We start from the raw sequence: 21,529 nt of genomic DNA on the forward strand, positions 1-21,529 counted from the left end.
GCCGACACTTACAACTGCTGCAAAACATGGATGAGACACAGAATGAATCTTAACAGAAACAAGGCCTGTCCCCTTTAGTGTGTTTCAAGCATTTCTAATGCATTGCATCAGAACCCTTCAATTAACATGTAGTTCTAATTTTGCTCAGGTAAGATGGCTCAAATTGCATGCAGAACTGTCTTGCTCTTCTGTCACTTCAAAAAGGTTGTCAAATAAAGGCAACCCAGCCTCAGCACGGCTGGTGGTGGAGGCTTACATGCTCTGAAGGCTGACATGCAGCCATTTCAGATTGTCAGCTACAGAAGGAAGGAGCTGCTCTCTTTAAAAATGCCTGCCGATAAGCACTTCATCCCTGCCAATCTAGCCAAAAGTTTGCAACTGAAGTGTAAGAAATAGGATCTCGAAAACAACAGTTTGCTTCACCTACCGAATTGTGCCTTCTTTGCACCATTAAGGCAATTGTAGTTCACAAATAGACCAGAGACGGAAAGACAAAAGCAATACAGCCAAGATGTTGTAACAATTCTGCTTGAAACCAGTCAAGCTTTTTTTTATTATTTCTTTACCTTTAAAAAAAAACCACCATCACCACCATCATCGTTTAATGTTGGAAGTATACATGATTTTTACATAAGCTACATCTAATATCCTCAGAAATCCCACCCACCCTCCAGCCCCACCCACAATAACATACAGACTGATACATGTTTACATACTATTAGACATTAAAACAGGCTTCTAAAGACTGTAGATGCGTATCAGGCCATTTTGGCAGCTTTCCACCTCCCTGCAGCTCTCCAGTCATAGGTTTGTGAAGAGTCGGCTTTGGTAAGCATGAGGTTGAATTCCTTTTTCATCACACTAACATTTACTTTGACATGGTCAGCGAGCTAGATCACGGGTATGTGTGTGGCAGCTGGATGCATGTCATGCCATGGCAGACAAGCTATCCTTAATGATTTCCTCTTTTTTTGGACACAAGCAGAGAATACCAAGAGAAATGTTACCTTGCCATTTCTTCTTGTATCCCAGCTAAGTAGGCCTGAGTCATTATTTGCACTGCAGGTAAGGATAATAAAAGCTAAGGCACAGATGTGTGTCCATGGCTTGCTTTTAGTCAGAGCACATTAGCAGCCCAGAGAGCAAATCAGCCCAAGGTCTTCACAGGGCTAAAGCAAACATTCAGGAGAATGTGTCCCTCATGTTCTTACAAAATTTTCCTCCCAGCAAAAGGATCTGCTTTGTTAGATGAGACTTGGAATTAAACACATGAAAGAAACCACTGTTAATATTCCACAGATGATTTTTTAAAAGACACATTTCTCCTTTTGATTTTTCCCCCTCCCAATAGTATATTTTTCGCCACTTGTGGGAGTACTACTCCTAGAAACAGATTTCTCTGAACATGTGCTTTGGCCCTCAAGTCTGCTTTCTGTGAAAGTCTTCCTATCAACAGAAAGAAGATGCAGATAAACACTGGGATGGGATTTCTTAATCTCCCCCAATGTGGGAGTGCCTTTACATTTAGGAAAATGGGACAACAGACAACTTTTTGAATAGAGGACCAGTGAATAGGGACCTAAATGGCAGTGGTATAAGTAATTTCCTTTTAAAACAGCACCTGCATGGGTACTGAACCATCTATTTTGGAATGTGTGCTATAGATCTAGTACCACACACATACCCAACAAGTTGAAGTAATGAACAGCTGTGAATTGCACTGGAATTGCTGCTGTACAACAGTTTGTTCAGTGACGGCTTTAGCAGTTATCAAGAAACAGGTGACAATAAGAGCAGGGTTAAATGTGTGAAAAATGAATTTCAGTTCTCATGGAGCATGAAGGCCTCTGAAATTGAAATCTATCTAAGGATCATACAAGGATCAGGAAGATCTACCTAAGAGAATGGACAGAAGAAACACATTAAAATGACAATACTTAGCAAAGCGGTGACCAAAACAAAATGTTCTGATGTTCAAACCTTTACAAATGAACAGTATGAATTACTGATCACTGTGTTCTTGGGGTTGCATCCAGATTTAGATGAATGCCACTAGGCTGGCAGAAGTGGATCCCTACCCAATCCATCCCTAGACAGCTCTGCTACCTGCCTGAAAACTACAGAAAAGGCGTGAAGAATTATATTGAATGGATATTATAAAGGGACAGAAAGAGATGCCTGGAAATCAGGCAAAGGAACCTTCTGTCAGTGGCCCCTTCCATCCATGTAATGAAGACCCTGCATCCAGTCCTCTCTATTGGGTAAAATGAGAGTTTAATGCTTAAAAAAATCTATAGGGGTCTGCACAGCAGAGCACACATGGACCTCATTAGCATACATTTGTACATGACTATGAATGAGGCATCATGGAATACCAGCTGTCACATAAGGAACATCTCTAATGGCTGAGAGGTTGTCCAAGCAAGGGACAAAGAATATTAACACAAAGAATCTCTTATCCATCTGGACAGGCCTTTGCATCAAATAATAATAATAACTATTATTATAATATAATAATTATCTATTCCGTATTATTTTTGCTAGAGTCTTTTAGTTCCTGATTACAGTTAAGTGCATAACATGGCACATGACAGAACAATCAAGAAAGTGGCCTTTCTGATCCTCCTTTTCTTTGGTTCCTGCCACTGACTCCTTATTTACCAAGTTGAAAACAGATTGCTCTAAAATCTCACAGAGGCTGGGGGAGGGAAGGGTTACTTACCAAAACCTTGTTCAGAGAATGAGTTACTAGAAGAAAGAAAAATTGCAGAACTACACTATATGAAAACCTGCTTCTCTTACTATTTGTTCTTGGAAAATACATAAAGTGGAATGTATGGTATCCCAGATACTTGTTTTGTTTTAACAATAGAGCCATCCTTATGAAAAACTATAAATAAACTAATTAAATATTTCGGTACTATAATGGGAAATTTTGAGTTGCTGCTTTAATATGAGGACAATGGAGGGACTATGGCTTTTTTCTGAGATAATTGGAAGGAATCCAGCCTTCCCAACAGGGACCGCCAGCAAGAATCTTGCAAAACCACCAGCCGCTGCTGTTCTTCTCACGGACTTCAAACAAGGTCCCTTCTTTAAAGCTGCTGGTTTCTTCGTCTCCATCAAAATCGGCCACGGCTACATAGAGGGCTTCTCTGGAGACATCAGAACTAGTGATGGGTGTGGACACTCTCTCCCGCTCCAAGGGCTTGGGCACTGCCTTTTGGCCTAAGCTGCTTTTCATTTTGCCATCCTCTTGGCATGCAGCTGGCAAGAAACCTTTGGCTTTTGGAGGAACCAACATTGGCCTACTTGGCACTGGGGCGGCTCTAACTTCAGGCACTTCCCTCTGTGGAGCTTTGTGTTCTGGAGTAGTGGGAATTGAAGATGCAGGTAATGGCACAGCAGCTTTTTTGGGAGGAGGCGGCCTCCTGGGTGGCACTACAGGCCGTTGAGGTGGTTCTCTGGGAACAGGGAAGGTGGTTTTGGGATCACTCTCGCCTGTCTTTGAGGAGTTGGGAGGGATTTTGGGTAAAGCTGTTTCCTTAAACACTTGGCTGTCTGGTCTGGATGGAGGCCGAACCTCTGCACTTGGCCTTTCCTGAGATCGGGCAGAAGACTCTACTGGAAGCACACTGCTGCTGAAGGCACTCTCACTAGACATGGCATCCTGTTCCGAAGGTTTCTCTTGAGCTTTTGCAGGCCGGAGCTTGCTCCTCAAATTACAGATGTCTAGTTTATCATCAGCCTGAGTAGGAGGATCTGTCCTAAGTGTTGTTGTTGCTGCTGCTGGCTTGGGTCTGATCTGAGGTTTTGATTTCAAGAATGGGTTTTGGCTAGCTGGCTCAGACTTATCTTCCGGGGGCTCAACTTTTGGCTTGTTTGGTTTGACTATGGGCCGGAGATTGGGCTTCTTCACCTCTTTGGGTGAGACCTTATGCCCACACTCTAATCCCATATCATTTTTCAACTGGAACAATTTCCCCTTGTCTGTTTTGAGCTCAGGCTTCTTGCTGTCCCTTGGAGGAATGGTCTGCTTGGGAGGAACTGCAGGCAAAGCCATACCAGGAGGCTTCGGAGGAGGCCTCTGTTCTAAACGTTGCCTTTCCATTAATTCTTCTTCTGATTTAATGATAGATTCTTTCCTAGGAGGGAGGCTTGGTTTCTCCTCTGTATCTTGATCAGAAATCTCCTCGTATCCAACACACGAAGATGCATCATTGCTCTCGGGTGTAGCACCCTTGGAAGCCTCATTCTCCTTCCATTTTACTCCATAGTTTGTGCCATTAGGTGGCGCTTCTGGGAGAGGTCGCGATGGTCCAAGGGGTTCTCCATTCAAGTTGTTCTCCACGGTATTATCGCCCAGCCTCAGCTGTGTCATTTCACTTGGTAGTGGTGCCAAGAAGTTCGGTCTAGAGGCGTTGCTAGTTTTCTTGTATTTATCAATAAAGGTAGCTGGTGCCCAGCCTTCCTTCTCCTCAATCTGAATATACCACCAACCACTTAAGTTCTTCTCAATCACCTGGAGAAAGAAACAAAGTCATCACTCTTTAGACCTTTAGCACCATCACTTCGCTCTAAAACATTGGGTGAAACATTTAAGGGTTAGAAAGGAACAGTTTTGTTAAAATCTGGCATGATATTCTCAATAACTACAAAATTATCAGAAACGAACACTAGGCCTTCATTTGTATAAAGACAGTGGAGAAGGACACCTGAAAATTATTGTAGCTATACAAGCCCCACTACATGCGCCTTTCCAGGTCCATTTCTACTTCACCCTGGAAGGCAGATGATTGGTACAAAGCTGGTGGTGGTGCTTGAAGAAAACGGCAGCAGAGTATTCTTCAGAATTGCAACTGGAGCCAGATTTAGTTTTGGGACCAAAAAATTAAAAAATTAAAATCCCATTAACTCTTTCACCAGCATTTAGCCTTCATTCTTTTCTGGTGATCCTTTTTTTGTCAGGTCACAGGGTGAACTAAGAACCAGTCCAGTGTATAACTTGTCAGGTGGTGAGATCCAGATTCAGGTTCAGGATACTGCTTGCCTATGAGAACTCACTGGGGGTAGCAGTGGTTTTGGGAGCTCTGAAATGTGACCATATCTCCCTGATTCTCGCCTGCCTGCATTAGCTCCCTGTAAGCGTCTGTAGTAAATTCAAGGTGTTAGTATTGGAACCTCAATACCTGTTGGAAGTGTCTCTCCCAAAAACCTACTACCTGTGCCATCAGTTCTTCCCAGGTGTCATTATTATGAAAGGCTATCCTGAAGGAGGTCCAGAGGACTTTGACTAGGAACTGGGCCTTCTCAGTGGTTACCATGTTGCTCTGGAACACCTTGCCTGTAGAGGTGCACCAGGCCCCCTACCTTTTAAGTTTCAGAAATCTGGTTAAAACAGAATTCTATAAAGAAGTCCTTTAAGAACATTCTTGCTCTGCCGTGGTGGGTATTTTGGGGGGAGCATAGTGTTTAATTTATAATTTATTTTGATAATCTTATTCAGTTGTCATCATAGGGATTTTCTTTTTAATTTTTATTTGTATATTTAACCACCTTTTAGTTGGAGTTTAGAGTGGGGAGATTTTCTGTCAGGCTCTGAACTGCTCAGAGTACTAGATTTCCATTAGATGTGTGGTATAAAAATTTAATTAATAAATAAATTGCTCCTTAAGCATCTTACATACCTTGAAAACTCTGTATGACATAGGGCAGAAGTGACTTGACAGCATAAAACAAGTGTGACTCATTAGTAGTCCACCCATTTTAGATTTATTGCCATGAGATGTTTGCATTTTGTATAATTAATTACATCTTAAACTGTAATGATCAGTTATGTGGAAATATTATTTTCTATTATGCAAGTTTTTGATGTTTCCAGAAGCTGCTCTTAGCATTGTTTTTACCTCAGAAAACCAGCATACAAATAAATATAGTGATGATAAGGATGATGGCAATGACAACAAGAGCTGGGCAACTTCCTGACATTGAAAATGGCACCTATCCCACACTGCTGAGAAATGGCACTGCATCGAGTAGGCACTCTGTCTCCCAGAAAAAAACGGTGTTCCACTCATCCTGCCAAGCAAGAAGCTTCTTGAGGGGCTGCTGGGAGCTCAGTTCTGCTGAGGAACAAAGTGCACAAGGAGAGCAATTCTTACATGTTCTGTTCTTTCAGCAGAATCTCTGGCCTTGGAGCAGTAACTACAGTAAGGGAGCGGGGGGGGGAGTTGTACCAACGGCATGGTGGGTCATGGGTTGACCGTCCCAATTATAGACCAAGATGTTATGCAGGATGCGAAGCAGGAACAGCAACTTGCATTCAAGAGCACTTATTCACTTATTTCTGCAGCCCTGGGAGATGGCGTATGTAACTATGCCCTTTAGGTGGCAGCATTCTTCCCAATTTGTCTCCTCAGATCTGTGGAGTCTTTTACCTTTCTACCTCACAATCTACAGAGTTTAAGTTTAAGTTGAGGAAGCTCTGAAAGTTTCAGGTTTTCATTTAATGACCTTTAGACCTATTTTAATGTTATCTCTTATGTCTACTTAACATTCTTTTGCTATAGAGCTTCTTTCATATTTGAACAGCTAGAGAAACACATCAAAAATTATATTTCATAGATGCATAAACAGATATTTCATAAGCACACATCTAAATATATAAAATACAAATTTATTCATGTTTACTACACAGATACACTCATAGCAAGAGCTATGTTTGACTGCAATCTCCTGCATGAATGCATATCCAAGGTTTGTGTTGTTGCTTAGTGGTAAAGTTGTGTCCGACTCTTCGTGACCCCATGGACCAGAGCACACCAAGCCCTCCTGTCTTCCACTGCCATCTGGAGTTTGGTCAAATTCATGTTGGTAGCTTCGATGACACTGTCCAAACATCTCATCCTCTGTTGTCCCCTTCTCCTCTTGCCTTCACACTTTCCCAACATCAGGGTCTTTTTCCAAGGAGTCTTCTCTTCTCATGAGATGGCCAAAGTATTGGAGCATCAGCTTCAGGATCTGACCTTCCAATGACTACTCAGGGTTGATTTCCTTCAGAACAGATAGGTTTGTTCTCTTTGCAGTCCAGGGGACTCTCAAGAGTCTCTTCCAGCACCACAATTCAACAGCATCAATTCTTCGGCAGTCAGCCCTCTTTATGGTCCAACTCTCAGTTCCATACATCACTACAGGAAAAACCATAGCTTTGACTATGAGGACCTTTGTCGGCAAGGTGGTGTCTCCATTTTTAAGATGCTGTTTAGGTTTGTCATCGCTTTCCTCCCAAGAAGCAGGAGTCTTTCAATTTCGTGGCTGCTGTCACCATCTGCAGTGATCATAGAGCCCAAGAAAGTAAAATCTGTCACTGCCTCCATATCTTCCCCTTCTATTTGCCAGGAGGTGATAGGACCAGTGGCCATAATCTTTGTTTTATTGATGTTGAGCTTCAGACCGTTTTTTGCACTCTTCTCTTTCACCGTCATTAAGAGTTTCTTTAATTCCTCCTCATTTTCTGCCATCAGAGTGGTATCATCTGCATATCTGAGGTTGTTGATATTTCTTCTGGCAGTCTTAATTCTGGCTTGGGATTCATCCAGCCCTGCCTTTCGCATGATGTATTCTGCATATAAGGTAAATAAGCAGGGGACAATATACAGCCTTGTCATACTCCTTTCCCGATTTTAAACCAATCAGTTGTTCCATATCCAGTTCTAACTGTTGCTTTCTGTTGCTTCCTGTCCCATATAGATTTCTCAGTAGATAGATAAAGTGGTCAGACACTCCTGTTTCTTTAAGAACTTGCCATAGTTTGCTGTGGTCCACACAATCAAAGGCTTTTGCATAGTCAATGAAGGAGAAGTAGATGTTTTTCTGGAAAACTCTGGCTTTCTCCATAATCCAGCACATGTTAGCAATTTGGTCTCTAGTTCCTCTGCCCCTTCGAAAACCAGCTTGTACTTCTGGGAGTTCTCAGTTCACATACTGCTGAAGCCTGCCTTGGAGGATTTTGAGCATAACCTTGCTAGCGTTGTCCCGGACATTCAGATCTTTCTAGTATCATTCCTCTGTGTATTTTTGCCGCCTCTTCTTGATGTCTTCTGCTTCTGTGAGGTCCCTACTATTTTTGTCCTTTATCATGTCCATCTTTGCACAAAATGTTCCTTTTGTATCGCCAATTTTCTGGAACCGATCTCTGGTTTTTCCCTTTCTATTATTTTCCTCTATATCCCGGACATTCAGATCTTTCTAGTATCATTCCTCTGTGTATTTTTGCCGCCTCTTCTTGATGTCTTCTGCTTCTGTGAGGTCCCTACTATTTTTGTCCTTTATCATGTCCACCTTTGCACAAAATGTTCCTTTAGTATCGCCAATTTTCTGGAACCGATCTCTGGTTTTTCCCTTTCTATTATTTTCCTCTATATCTTTGCACTGCTCATTTAAGAAGGCCCTCTTGTCTCTCCTTGCTATTCTTTGGAAGTCTGCATTCAATTTTCTGTAACTTTCCCTATCTCCATTGTATTTTGTTTGCCTTCTCTTCTCTGCTATTTGTAAAGGCTCGTTGGACAGCCACTTCGCTTTCTTGCATTTCCTTTTCATTGGGATGGTTTTTGTTGCTGCCTCCTGTACAGTGTTATGAGCTTCCATCCATAGTTCTTCAGGCACTCTGTCCACCAAATCTAATTCTGTTCTTAAATCTGCATAAACTTGGATTATTGTGATGTTGAAAGGTCTGCCTTGGATTCGTACTGACATCACTCTATCATTTTTGAGATTGTATCCCATTACAGCTTTTCCCACTCTTTTGTTGACTATGAAGGCTACTCCATTCCTTCTACGGGATTCTTGCCCACAATAGGAGATATGATAATCATCTGAGCTGAATTCGCCCATTCCTGTCCATTTTAGTTCACCGACGCCCAGGATGTCAATGTTTATTCTTGCCATCTCTTGTTTGACCACACCCAGCTTACCAAGGTTCATAGATCTTACATTCCATGTTCCTATGCAGTATTTTTCTTTGCAGCATCGGACTTTCCTTTCACTTCCAGGCACATTCGCAGCTGAGCATCCTTTCGGCTTTAGCCCAACCACTTCATTAACTCTGGAGCTACTCGTACTTGTCTTCCACTCTTCCTCAGTAGTATGTTGGACACCTTCCGACTTGAAGAACTCACCTTCCAGCATCATATCTTTTAGCCTTTTGTTTCTGTCCAAGGAATTTTTTTGGCAAAGATACTGGAGTGGCTTGCCAGTTCCTGCTCCAGGTGGATCGCATTTAGTCAGAACTCTCCACTATGACCTGTCCGTCTTGGGTTTCCCTGCACGGCATAGCCCATAGCTTCTCTGAATTACTCAAGCCCCTTCACCACAACAAGGCAGTAATCCTTGAAGGGGTTATCCAAGGTTACCTCTGTATCAAATATGAAATGGCCCAGATAATGATGCAAATTAAAATTAAACACTTCCAGGTGACATATGTCACATATGGGAAGAGTAGGCCTTTGGTCTAGTTTGGAGGGGTACAAATCTAATAAAATAAAATAAATAAAATAAATATTCCTGTGCAGGATTGTTGAAGCATGCAAAATGCACGCACACATGTACAGAGCACCAGAAATAGTGAACCATCTTCCAAGTCAAGTCACATTTGCAAAAAATAAAGGAAAAAGGGGGAAAAGAGCAGAATTGTTATTATGGTCACTAGATGTCAGTATTGAATCACCAGTAGGATCCTAATCGGTTCAAGATAGAGTCAGCTGTTAGTAATATTCACATTTCTGGGTTTATAAAATTAACAAAGGGAGAATCACACAAAGGAAAAACTGCAAGTTCAGGTTGTGCTGGATCAGACCAAAGCTTCTATAGTCTAGCACTGTTTTCCCACAGTGACCCAACAAATGCACAGGGAAAGCCCCAAAGCAAGGCATTCATCCAACAGCAATTATGAGTTTTTAGGGCCCAGCACATGGTAGTCAGAGATAAATTGCCCCAAGCTCAGTCACCAACATGTAACCCCTGTGACTGCTATCCACTGCCAGCCTTTGTGGAGGCATTCTTTCAATGGCCTTTGGGGATCTAAATAAATAATATCCACAAAATCACTCTTGTCCATCTGTTTGCTCAGTTCGAAAAACACTCTATATCAGTCAGACAGGAGTTAGCATTACAGAAGCATTGATTCTTTGTCAGCAGGGCTTATCCCTTTGGGTCTATTGGCCCAAATCCTATTGCTTAGGTATACTTGGAGAAAGCAAACAGCTTAACTTGCAGCAAATTCTCGCTCCTCATTAATGAGACACACACCCCTTGGATTTTTGGGCACCTACCAGTCCAGGAGAGCCTGGCGTGCTCTGGTCCATGGGGTTACGAAGAGTCGGACACGACTAAACGACAACCAGTCCAGTGGGGACTCATTAATTGTAACACCATTTAACACTGCACATATAACAGTGCAATAGGATTTTGGCTACTAACTTGATAATTTTATCTTTACAAATAAAGGTAAAGGTAAAGGTTCCCCTTGACAATTTTTGTCCAGTCGTGTTCGACTCTAGGGGGCGGTGCTCATCCCCGTTTCCAAGCCATAGAGCCAGCGTTTTGTCTGAAGACAATCTTCCGTGGTCACATGGCCAGTGCGACTTAGACACAGAATGCTGTTACCTTCCCACTGGGGTGGTCCCTATTAATCTACTCGCATTTGCATGCTTTCGAACCGCTAGGTTGGCGGGAGCTGGGACAAGTGACGGGCGCTCACTCCGTCACGTGGATTCGATCTTACGACTGCTTGGTCTTCTGACCCTGCAGCACAGGCTTCTGCAGTTTAGCCCACAGCGCCACCACGTCCCTGATCTTTACACATACTTCCTATCAATTTATGCAGGACATTTCACTAACTCAATTTTAATTTCCAATATCTCCCCAGATCCATTTTACAAAACAGGTTGTCACATTCGCCACTTTCTAGTACAGAGGCCTGTCTTGGGGACATTTAATATATTTTTATTATAGGGCTGGGAATTTAACATTTGAGTTCTTTAAGACGTCTTGTGGGATACCATTTATGATGATTTGCTGGCTCTCAATTCATCAATAAGATCTGGATTATTGTTCCTTGTCTCTTAATATTTGCTTCAGGTCCTCACACTCCCTTCCCAAAAAGTAACAGCTCAGGCAAAGCTATCTACTCTCCATCTTCTGTAGTCAGAACTGCTAAAATTAATTCATATAGCTTCTCTATAACCTTCTCCTCCTCCTCCTCTATAATATCTTAAACCCCCTTGTTATTTTATAGTCCAACTGAGCTCTAGTCAATTTCTTTATTTTGACTATTTAAAGGATGTTTTTAATGGTTGATCTCAATCTTCTCATTGAAGTGCCTCTCAGTTTTGGTTGCATGTTCCATCCCCAATGGACAGATGGGCGCCTGCCTTTCATATGTCCTATAATCCCCCCCTGCTGGGGCGCCAGTTAGACTACAACACTAAAAGATTCTCATCGCTCCACACAAAAGGGGAGGTTCTTCGCTGCTCACCAAGCTTTAGACCAATGTCACACCTCATCATCTGAGAGAAGCAGCTCCACATTCACACCCACTGGGAAGGTACCTCACATAACAAGCAATGGGACTGTTGGTGTGCATGGGTCAACCTTATCAGAGACCTATCAAGATCTGGCCTATTCAATGATGATTCCCTGGCAGTCTTGTCAGAAAAGAGAACTCCTCTTGAACAAAAATACGCTATTGTACTGAACCATTTCAAAGATCTCATGAGGGATGGCGAAGGGCGGGCAGACCTACCTCTACTTTCATTCCTGCTTGGAAGCTGATGCCATCAGGGATAGTGGTTGGAAAGTCAGCAATGGTGTAATACTCTTCTTCCACTTGGGGAGGCACAGGAGGCTTAGGCAGGTTGAGGCCACGTGGCTGTTGCATACACACACAAGTAACAAAACACACATCAGCACATTTTCATCCAAGCAACACAAGGCACACTATACTCTGGAGGCCCAGGGGAAAGGCAATGTATAGCAAGCAGGTTCAAGGGGCTCTACTGATTTCACAGCTGCCATGCACACAGACAGCAGTATTTAAGCCCGCAAAGGATCGGAGATCTCTGCTGAACCTGGAAGCAAAAATGAAAACCCAGAACTCATAGCATTCGCCTCAAAGCAGAGATTTAAGTACTGGAACCTTCAAAATGGGCACATAAGCAAAGCATGAAAGAAATGTGTTGATTCCATGGATGTTCTGAGCATAATAATCTACCCATTCATCTCCCAGGAAGATGGGGGTGGCTTAGGGCAACATGTTTTTTCACATTGCCAATTTGATTTTTCCAAGTCATGGTGCTCTGTTTCAAACTACCATATCTTATAAGATCGCCACACACACTTTTCTAACCCAAATTAAGAAATCAATGTTTTAAATGTAAAACAGAACACATTTTTATTTAGTAATTAGGTAACATTTACATACCAGTACTGTCATATTATGCATCACACTTAGCTTTGAGCATATCACTTTATTCAGCCTCTGGGCTCAGAAAGCTCGGACATTACCAGTCCCTGTCGCATCTGAGCACTGCCTACAGGCTCCATCTCCAACGAGGTGTGTTCCAATTGGTTTGTTCAGGATCAGCTGATGTCACTTCCATAAGACTCATGATTGGAGGAAGCTAAGTCTCCTGGCTGCAGGAAACTAATCCTCATGGCTGAAGGAAGCCTGTTTGCAGAGGCAAGGTATGGGCAGTTTTGCAAGCCCGTGGTTCTCCCCTCAGTTTACTTCAGTGTATAAGAAGACCCCCAATTTTTAATCTAGAGATTTTAAACAACAGTATCATCTTATACACGGAAAAATACGGTACATCCAAGGTGACAATGGGTAAGCATGGGAAAATGCAGTACTCTAAGTAAAATGAGAAAGGTCCTCATTTCACTCAGAAAAAGGTCTCCTTCCCCCTAAACCTCTGCCTTCCATTTGTTTTTCTTTGTCCGTTTAATTTTGTTCGTTGCTTTTTACATATGAGCGCAAAGGGGCTCCTTCAGTAAAAATCATATAGGGCAGGGGGGTTGGGAGGATGTGCAGCCCTCTGAGGTTCCTAACTGGATATGTGCTGTCTCTAAACCTCTGGAAGCTGTTTATCTTGAAAAAACTTTCTCTGGACCATTCGTCACATTATGAATGAAATATGCATTCTCTAAGCAGTCATGGTATATAAGAAAGAAGGCTCATTTTGTGCAACACCTGTATCAGTCGGAGCCAAATACATAAAGGGATCGTAGGGAAGCACATCAAGAAAGCTTCTCATGCTGTAATTTTCTTTGAAAGCATGGAAAAGTTATTTTTTTGGAATACAACTCTCAGAATCCTCCAGCCAGCGCAGGTGGGGGAGGGGAGGCAGTCTGAGAACTGTAATCCCCAAAAGTAACTTTTCCAAGCTCTGCATTTTGTGTGTGGGTTTTGTGAATTTCGTTGTATGATATACTGTGTATATACTTACAATGACAATAAATTATATTATTATTATACACAATGCTTGCTCTTTCTTATTGCCATCTTCTGCTTTAGAAATATTAAACATTTTGGATTAATGGCCAAATTCGATTCTGAGTATCACTTATCCCCATGTATTTTTAAAAAGGAAAAACAGCAAGATAGTCATAACACATGTGGAATATGTATGTTTTGCACTTAGAAATCTCTGCAAAAGCACACAATTTAGTAAGAGAAATATCCCTTTCCTGATGTTTTACATATATAGTTCTTTTAAAGCACAAATGTAGATATACACCAACACTGCCTAATTAAGCCCAGCTAAGAACAATACTTACTATTGTGAGATCTCGACGAGGAGGGGGCCTCTGCCTCATTTGGGGTGACTCTGTCAAGAAAATACATAACTGTGATCCAAAGATATAGAAAGGGAAAGGAAGATAAAAATGACTTCATCATTCTAGCACAACTGTTGGGGGAGGCTGCATCCTTGCGTGGGGGCAGGGCACTCTACGCGTTCAGGGTGGGTGAGCAGGGGAGCCATACACACGTGCACAGGTGGTCAGGGTACCCGTGTGTGCAGGGGAGCATGCATGCTTGTGTGTGTGCATGGGGGGGCAGCAGATTTGTCTCCACAGGCCAGTACTGGGCCGCGGACCAGGGGTTGGGGACCCCAGTTCTACATAACACAGGGGAAAGGTAAAGAAAGTCCAGCTAGACATTTCCATCTATGTGAGAATGTGTCAAGACAGGAATTTTTCCTTATGTATAAACCTATGAAATCCAGGATAATCCGGGACCCTAGAGTCAAATCTCTACCATCCAGATATCTCCTACTGAAGCTGAGAAATACTTCATTAGAAGCAGACATTTTCATGACAGAGCATGTGGAGGATGAGGCATGTTGAAATATTATCTGAAGTGGAAGAAGGCCACAGTTCCCTTTTTTTTACCCAGCCCTCAATCAGATAAAGAAACTGGGATAGTACAGCACTCAAGATAGACACACAACTCACTCTCAGTCTTCCTGGCCTGTTCTGAACATCCGTCCTGTGCTCACCCAACCACTGACTCTTTAAAGAGGCCACCATGCTCTAGAACAAAGTGAGAGTCCAGACCAGAGTCCGCATTCCAATTAGAGAAGAATCTTGGACTACATCCTAGAAACTGGCAGAGCTATGGTTGGGGCCAGAGCAAATGGGTCAAGCCAGATACAACTCTTACGAATCTGCTGCAGATCTGCTCCAGACGTGCAAACCTTCCCAGTCTGCAAATTGCAGATCCAGTTCCATGCAAGTCCTTTTCCAGCTTTAAACAGGTTTCTTACCTCTGATAATCAAGGCAAAAAAGCTGTGCAGGCTGGATAGGGAATCATCACAAGCTGAATTAGACTCACAGGCTGGAAATGCCTCTCCTCTGTTCTATATGCTTTATACATCAAATCCAGCTACCTTTGCCCACAAAGTACAAAAACCTTGGTCACTGCTCCCAACTTACTTCGCCTAAGGTCCACATTTGGCAATGGGCGGCTATCAAATCTCCCATCTCTTTGGTTGTTTGGCCCCTCCTTATCTCGACTTGCTGAGTTCTGCTGCCGAGAAATTCCATCCAGATCCAATGCATATGAATGGGTAGAAACTGCAGATCCTGGTTTTGGTGCGAACATGTCTCCACTCCCTTTTTTAAGGTAGGATGCTGGAGCCCAGCCTTCTTGACCCTGATACCTGAAAGCAAACAAACCAGCTATTAGTCAAATCATATAAACTCCTGCCTTGCTATTAATCTGTCTCCAAATACCTGACGCTCCAGAGCAATACAGTGGACCCTTGACTTACAGACGGCTTGACTTACAGACTTTTTGAGTTACAGACTTCTCTGGCCGCAAAATTTAGGTTTGACTTGCAGCCTGAGAATTGACTTACAGACCAGAAAAAAACCAAAATGGAACAAAAATGGCCTGTTATGGGATTAATCGGTATTCAATGCACTGTAGGTCAAAGGAGACTTGACTTACAGACTTTTTGACTTGAGAACCGCCTTCCAATACGGATTAAGTTCTCAAGTCAAGACCCCACTGTACCCAAAATGCATTACCAATGTTCTCTTCCCTTAAGTTCTAAGGTGACCAACTACAGAAGAACAGAATGGCTTTCTATTTCAATTGTCTGTGTATCTGACAGATACTCCTATGGGCTATTAAATATCTCACAAGATTTCATACCTTCACAAATAGGAATGTCTACGAATAAGATGATGGGTTTCCCACTTATTTGTACATACAGGACCAAGATATTTGTGCCCCCTTCCCAGAGAAACATACAAGAAAACCTGTGAGCAGTAGCCAGCCTGCTGGTCAGGAATGGGTGACAACACACAGCAGGGATACACAGCTTGCAGTCCCCTACTACTGGACAGACCTCACCCAATTTTCACTGCAGCCTTAAAGAGAATCACCTAACCTGTGGCAAGGAAATGGCAACACTTGCAAGACAGACAAACTAAGGCTGCACTATGTATTTAGCAAATATGTGCTTGCAGAGCAGACCACGAGGGCCTGCAGTATTCCTGTAATGTGCAAAGTGTAAAACCCTTTTCTCATCATGTAGAATATTTTACACATATACGTCACAGAGATCAAAGGGAAATCACACCTCCTTTTGGCATAAAAATGGGAAAAGGAAAGGGCTTTCACATATTACAGAAAGAAAATACAGAAGCACGTGGTGTAAAGAAGTGCAGACTCTTTTTGTAGCACATAAAAGAGGAAGAGATTTGCTGTTTTTAAGCTGCTTCCTGCACAATACAGAGAACTCCAGTTGTTCACCTTGCACAGTTTACTTTCTGTGAACTAAACCATTTCTTTCCCCAAAAAAATCTATCCAAGGCTTAGCCTTCAGTGATTCAAAAGCCACATCCAACAATCACAACTGCCATAGATCAAGGATTGATACCAACTGTGGGGAAAGGCCACCTCACTGGCCTGAGGCAAAGATGCCGCAATCAGATGGGTGCCAGCTGATGCTGTGGCTTTAAAAGACTTGAGCTTTTCTGGAAGCATACTTTGCCTGTTTAAAATGTGCATATATGCTTCTCTCCCCTAGTGTGGTGATTGCCCACGCTACAGGTTCAGTGGGATGCTATAGAAATCAAAGCATGGTGCTTGGCTTACTCAACAAGTTATTTTCTTAGAACATCACCATGCCGGGATTAAAACTAACTGAACCAGAAATGTTTTTTGCTGAATACACTGTGGCATTTCTTTATGATTGTCAAGGTGAGTCTTGCAAAGTAACGGGTCTCAGAAGACACACCTGTTACATACAGCACTGATGTTACCTGTCTGTCATGGGTTTGGAGGGAAAGTTCCATCCTATGGGGAGTGGAAGGCGGGACATCAGGAGGAGGGGCTGTACTGTATATATATGTGAAGCGTGTGTGGAGAAGTTAGGAGACGCTGGGATGTGAAGAAGCAGCAGCTGGGAAGAAGAAGCTGGTGTGGGAGTCTGTGTGTCAGACAGGGTACTACTGTGTGTCAGAGTACCAACCTGATAGGTTCAGGTGTCTGTTGGTTAGCCAGAACTGATAGGTTCAGGGTCTGTGCTTCAAGTTAAGGGTTCTGTGTGAACCAACCTGTGTGTATGTATGAGTGAAACTAAGCCACGTTACTATATCTTATTCACCTGATCATTTTATTTTTCCCTGTGTGTGATTTAAATAAACCTTGTTCTTTATTTGTTTAAAAATCCATCCCTGGTCTGTGTGACTTCTTATAGGGAATGGTTGGTGGCAGCTCAGTTAACGTGTGGCAGATCCCAGTAGGTCTGGGTTTGTCACATTGATTGGTGTCCAGCGTGTGGGATACGACTGGTCCAGTTGTCCAGCGGTCCAGCAAAGCCTTGGCAAGTGTGCCCAGAGCAAGGGGGGTCTAGTCAGGGACAATCTGAGAGCACGTAGGTAATCTTCTAGGTGTACCTCACGGGGGGGGTGCACTAGTAGAAGAACGTGTAACCTCAGATTGGGGACTAGATTAGGGAGCTCTGAGGCAGCCTGTTTTGGCGGGAAAAAGCTGAGGCAAAACTGTGTAGTAGCAGTGATCTAGCCTGCCTGCTGAGAGGCCCAGCAGAGGGGGGTAGACTCTAACTCGCTACAGTTGCAAGTAGTGCTGAAGGACAGCAGCAATCTATAGGGAAAGCTGGTTCTGAGGCAAAAGAAAAAAAAAGTGGTCGTTTTATTTTGAGGCTTGACTTTTTAAAGCAGCCTGTTCTGAGGGGGGATTATGCCCTTGACTCGAAGCCAAATGGCAGAAATGGGTGAAGTGAAAGACCCCCAGGTTGACCAAGGTTCTGAGGATGAATTTGGCTCAGTGCAGGGTGACAGCACAGGAGAGCAGAACCCAGAACTCAGAAAATTGCTCCTAGCCCAACAGCATGAACTGAGGGTGAGGGAAATGGAGGAAAGATTAGAGAGAGAAAGAAGGGAGGAAAGGGAGAGGCAAAGACAATTTGAATTAGAGAGAGAGAGAGAGAGAATGGAGAGGGAAGAAAGAATGGAGAGAGAGAAAATGGCGTTTGAATTAAGAAAATTGGAACTGATGAACCAGAACAATAATAACAATAGGGATTCTGAGGGAGGCCAACTGTCTAAAGCTGACCTGAAGAAATTCCCTGTGTACCACAAGGGAGATTGTCCTGAGGTGTTCTTTTCCTTAGTGGAAAGAGCGTTTGTGGACTTCTCAGTGAGGGAAACTGAGAAGATGACCATCATGCGATCTTTAATCAGTGGTAGCCTGGCTGAGGTTTATTCAGAGATGCCACAGGAACTGATGAGAGATTTTGCAGAGTTTAAAAAACTGGTGTTTGCAAGACATGGGATAAATGCGGAACAGCTGAGGCAAAGATTCAGGTCCCTCACAAAGAAACCAGAGCAGACTTTTACCCAAGTGGGGGCTCAATTGGTGAGGCTGCTAGAGAAATGGCTATCTCAGGAGGGGACAGAGACCTTTCAGCAGCTCAAAGACTTGATAGCGCTGGAACAGTTCTATTCAGTCCTGCATGGGGAACTGAAATTCCAGGTGAGGGAAAGGAAACCTAGATCTGTGGCAGAAGCAGCCGAGATCGCAGATTTTATTTACCAGATAAGAAAGCCCTTAGGTGAGGAGAAATCTGTAGGAAAACCCAAGGAAACCTACAGCAAGTACTCTCAGGGACCAGGGAAAAGCCAGCAAGGGGGAGGGGCCCATGGTGAAGGGAAGCCCTCAGACATGAAACCAAGACCTCAGATTTTGGAGGGAAAACCAAAACAAGATGAGAAAGACTCCAAATACAGCAGAAAATGTTATTTCTGTCAGGGAAAGGGCCATCTAATCTCAGAGTGTGAGAAATTAAAGCAGCTAAAAGGAATTGTGCCTCAGGATTCGAGTGGAACCAAGCCAAAAGCTGTGTTCTGTGTCCAGAAAGAGCAAGGCTCATTGTCACTGAGGGAGCCTGTTGCCATGGCTACTCAATCTGGAACAGCTACATCTGCTGATCAGGCTGAGGAAAATGGTCCTCTTGTAGAGGTCAGGCGCTGCCTACTGGTGAGAACAGATTCTCAGTTGTTTGAGACAGCAGGGGTGGACGTAGGAATACTTGGCCATCAGTATCGGGGGCTGCGGGACACTTGTTCTCAGGTGACCCTGTGCCATCCAGATATTATTCCTAGGGAGTATGTAATCCCAAATGAGAGCATGAAGGTGGCAGGGATTGAGGGGCAGGTGATCTCTCTGCCAGTAGCGGAGGTACCTGTGAACTTTCAAGGCTGGAGGGGAGTTTGGCGGCTAGCGATTTCATCGACTCTGCCAGCAGCCGTGCTCGTGGGAAATGACCTGGCTGAACATGTGAAACGGGTGCTAGTGATTACACGTTCACAAGCCACCACGGGGACAGTTCAGGGGGGTAATGATGAGCCAGAGACGGAAGCAGAGGGGAGTTCAGAAGCTGTGGTGGAAACCTTAACCACAGACAGCAGATTTGGACAAGAGCAAAAGGCAGACGCCACTCTCCAAAAGTGTTTTGAACAGGTGACTGACGCCCAGCTAACACCTGAGACCCCAGTGAGATTTCTGGAGAAAAAGGGGATTTTGTATAGAGAGACCCTGAGGAATATCTCAAAAGGGGGAGATGGGATCAGAAGTCAGCTGGTGGTACCTGAAAAGTATCGCCCCATGATCTTACAAAGGGGGCACTCTGACATGTTTGCTGCACACTTAGGGGTGAACAAAACACAGCAGAGAATCACACAGAATTTTTACTGGCCTGACATAGGGAAGCAGATCAGGGAGTTCTGTAAACAATGTGATGTGTGTCAGAGGCAGGGGAATAACCGCGACAGGACCAAAGCAAAGTTGTGCCCTTTGCCTGTGATTGACACTCCGTTCAAATGCATAGGGGTGGATATTGTGGGACCTTTGCCCAAGGCCACAAAGAGGGGGAACAGGTTCATTCTCACCATTGTGGACCATGCCACAAGGTACCCTGAAGCCATACCCTTGACTAACATTGAAACTAACACAGTGGCAGATGCCTTGGTGGGGTATATGTCCAGGATGGGATTTGCCTCAGGAATAATCACAGATTTGGGCGCATCGTTCACATCAAAGCTCATGAAACGCTTATGGCAAATCTGTGGAATTAAGCACAAGGAAACCACTGCCTATCACCCTGAAAGTAATGGGTTAACTGAGAAGTTCAATGGGACTCTAATGCGCATGATTAGGGCTTACTTGGCAGAGAATCCAAACAATTGGGACCAGAAGCTGCAATCCCTTTTGTTTGCTTATCGATCAGTGCCACAAGCCAGTACCGGGTTCAGTCCGTTTGAACTTTTATTTGGGAGGAGGGTGAAAGGGCCCCTTGATTTGATCAAACAAAATTGGGAGCAGATCACCCAGGATGACCCACAAGATGTTGTGACATACATAGACACCTTGATGAATGACCTAAAGAGAAACCTAGAGCTAGCAGCAGAGACCCTGCAAGCTCAAAAGGTCAGAAAGAAAGCTTGGGATGACCAGAGAGCCAGGGAGAGGCACTTTGATCCAGGGGAGGAAGTGCTTTGGCCTAGGCCCTGCAAAGAGAACAAACTGCAGCTGGGTAGCCCAGAAATAAAATACTTGGGTCACATGGTAGGGGGAGGAGTGATAAAACCCCTAGCGGCTAAGATAGAAGCAGTTCGTGATTGGCCTAGACCCAACACCAAGAGAAAAATCAAATCATTTCTTGGGTTGGTGGGCTACTACAGAAAGTTCATCCCGAGGTTTAGCGAGATTGCGGCTCCGCTGACCGATCTGACGAGGAAGAAGACTGATGACCGCATCCCGTGGACCAGCGACTGTGAGGAGGCGTTCCAGAGGTTGAAGGAGGCCCTCATCAACTATCCAGTGCTGCGTGCTCCAGACTTCGACCGGGAGTTCATCATCTACACCGATGCGTCTAACAGCGGGGTAGGAGCAGTTCTGTGCCAGGAGGATGAGAATGGTGACCAGCATCCAGTGTCCTACCTGAGTAGGAAACTTCAAAAAGGTGAGAGACATTTGGCAACCGTGGAGAAGGAGTGTTTGGCCATAGTCTACGCGATCCAGAAGGCCAAGCCTTACATCTGGGGAAGACATTTTGTTCTGTGCACTGACCATTCACCACTGCAATGGTTAAAGACAATGAAAACCCACAATAGCAAACTTATGAGGTGGGCTTTAAACCTACAGGACTATGACTTTGAAGTGAAGGTGGTCAGAGGGTCAGTGAACTGTGTTGCTGACGCCTTGTCAAGAAGACCTGAAGATTGAAGACGGCGAAAGAACATGGACTATGTGTATATATTGATGACAAAAAGTTAAATGTACCTATTTTTTGAACTTGGTTTGTATGAATAAAGGTAAATTGATGTAATGTATATGGTAAATGTTTAAATGCCTAATTGCTATGGTTAACTTAGAATGTAAGTATAAGTAAGTATGATATGGTATGTATAACTGTTGTTGTGTGTTTTATCCAGGTT

General features: G+C 43.7%; 1 protein-coding gene across 8 annotated transcripts in view; it reads right to left on the reverse strand.

Moving 5' to 3' along the window:
• Positions 1-512: 512 nt before the first annotated feature.
• SH3PXD2B (SH3 and PX domains 2B) overlaps positions 513-21,529 on the reverse strand; it is a 182,688-nt gene continuing 161,671 nt past the window's right edge. For all 8 annotated transcript variants that reach the window (XM_020806936.3, XM_078385786.1, XM_078385785.1 and 5 more), the window contains 4 exons: positions 14,993-15,219; positions 13,834-13,883; positions 11,801-11,926; positions 513-4,522 (listed from right to left, as the gene is read on the reverse strand). In XM_020806936.3, the coding sequence (XP_020662595.3) occupies positions 2,972-4,522; positions 11,801-11,926; positions 13,834-13,883; positions 14,993-15,219 (1,954 nt within the window). In that variant the 3' untranslated portion in view covers positions 513-2,971. The remainder of the gene's footprint in view (positions 4,523-11,800; positions 11,927-13,833; positions 13,884-14,992; positions 15,220-21,529) is intronic.

The sequence above is a fragment of the Pogona vitticeps genome, chromosome 2 (assembly GCF_051106095.1).
Source record: "Pogona vitticeps strain Pit_001003342236 chromosome 2, PviZW2.1, whole genome shotgun sequence".
Taxonomy (NCBI): Eukaryota; Metazoa; Chordata; class Lepidosauria; order Squamata; family Agamidae; genus Pogona; species Pogona vitticeps.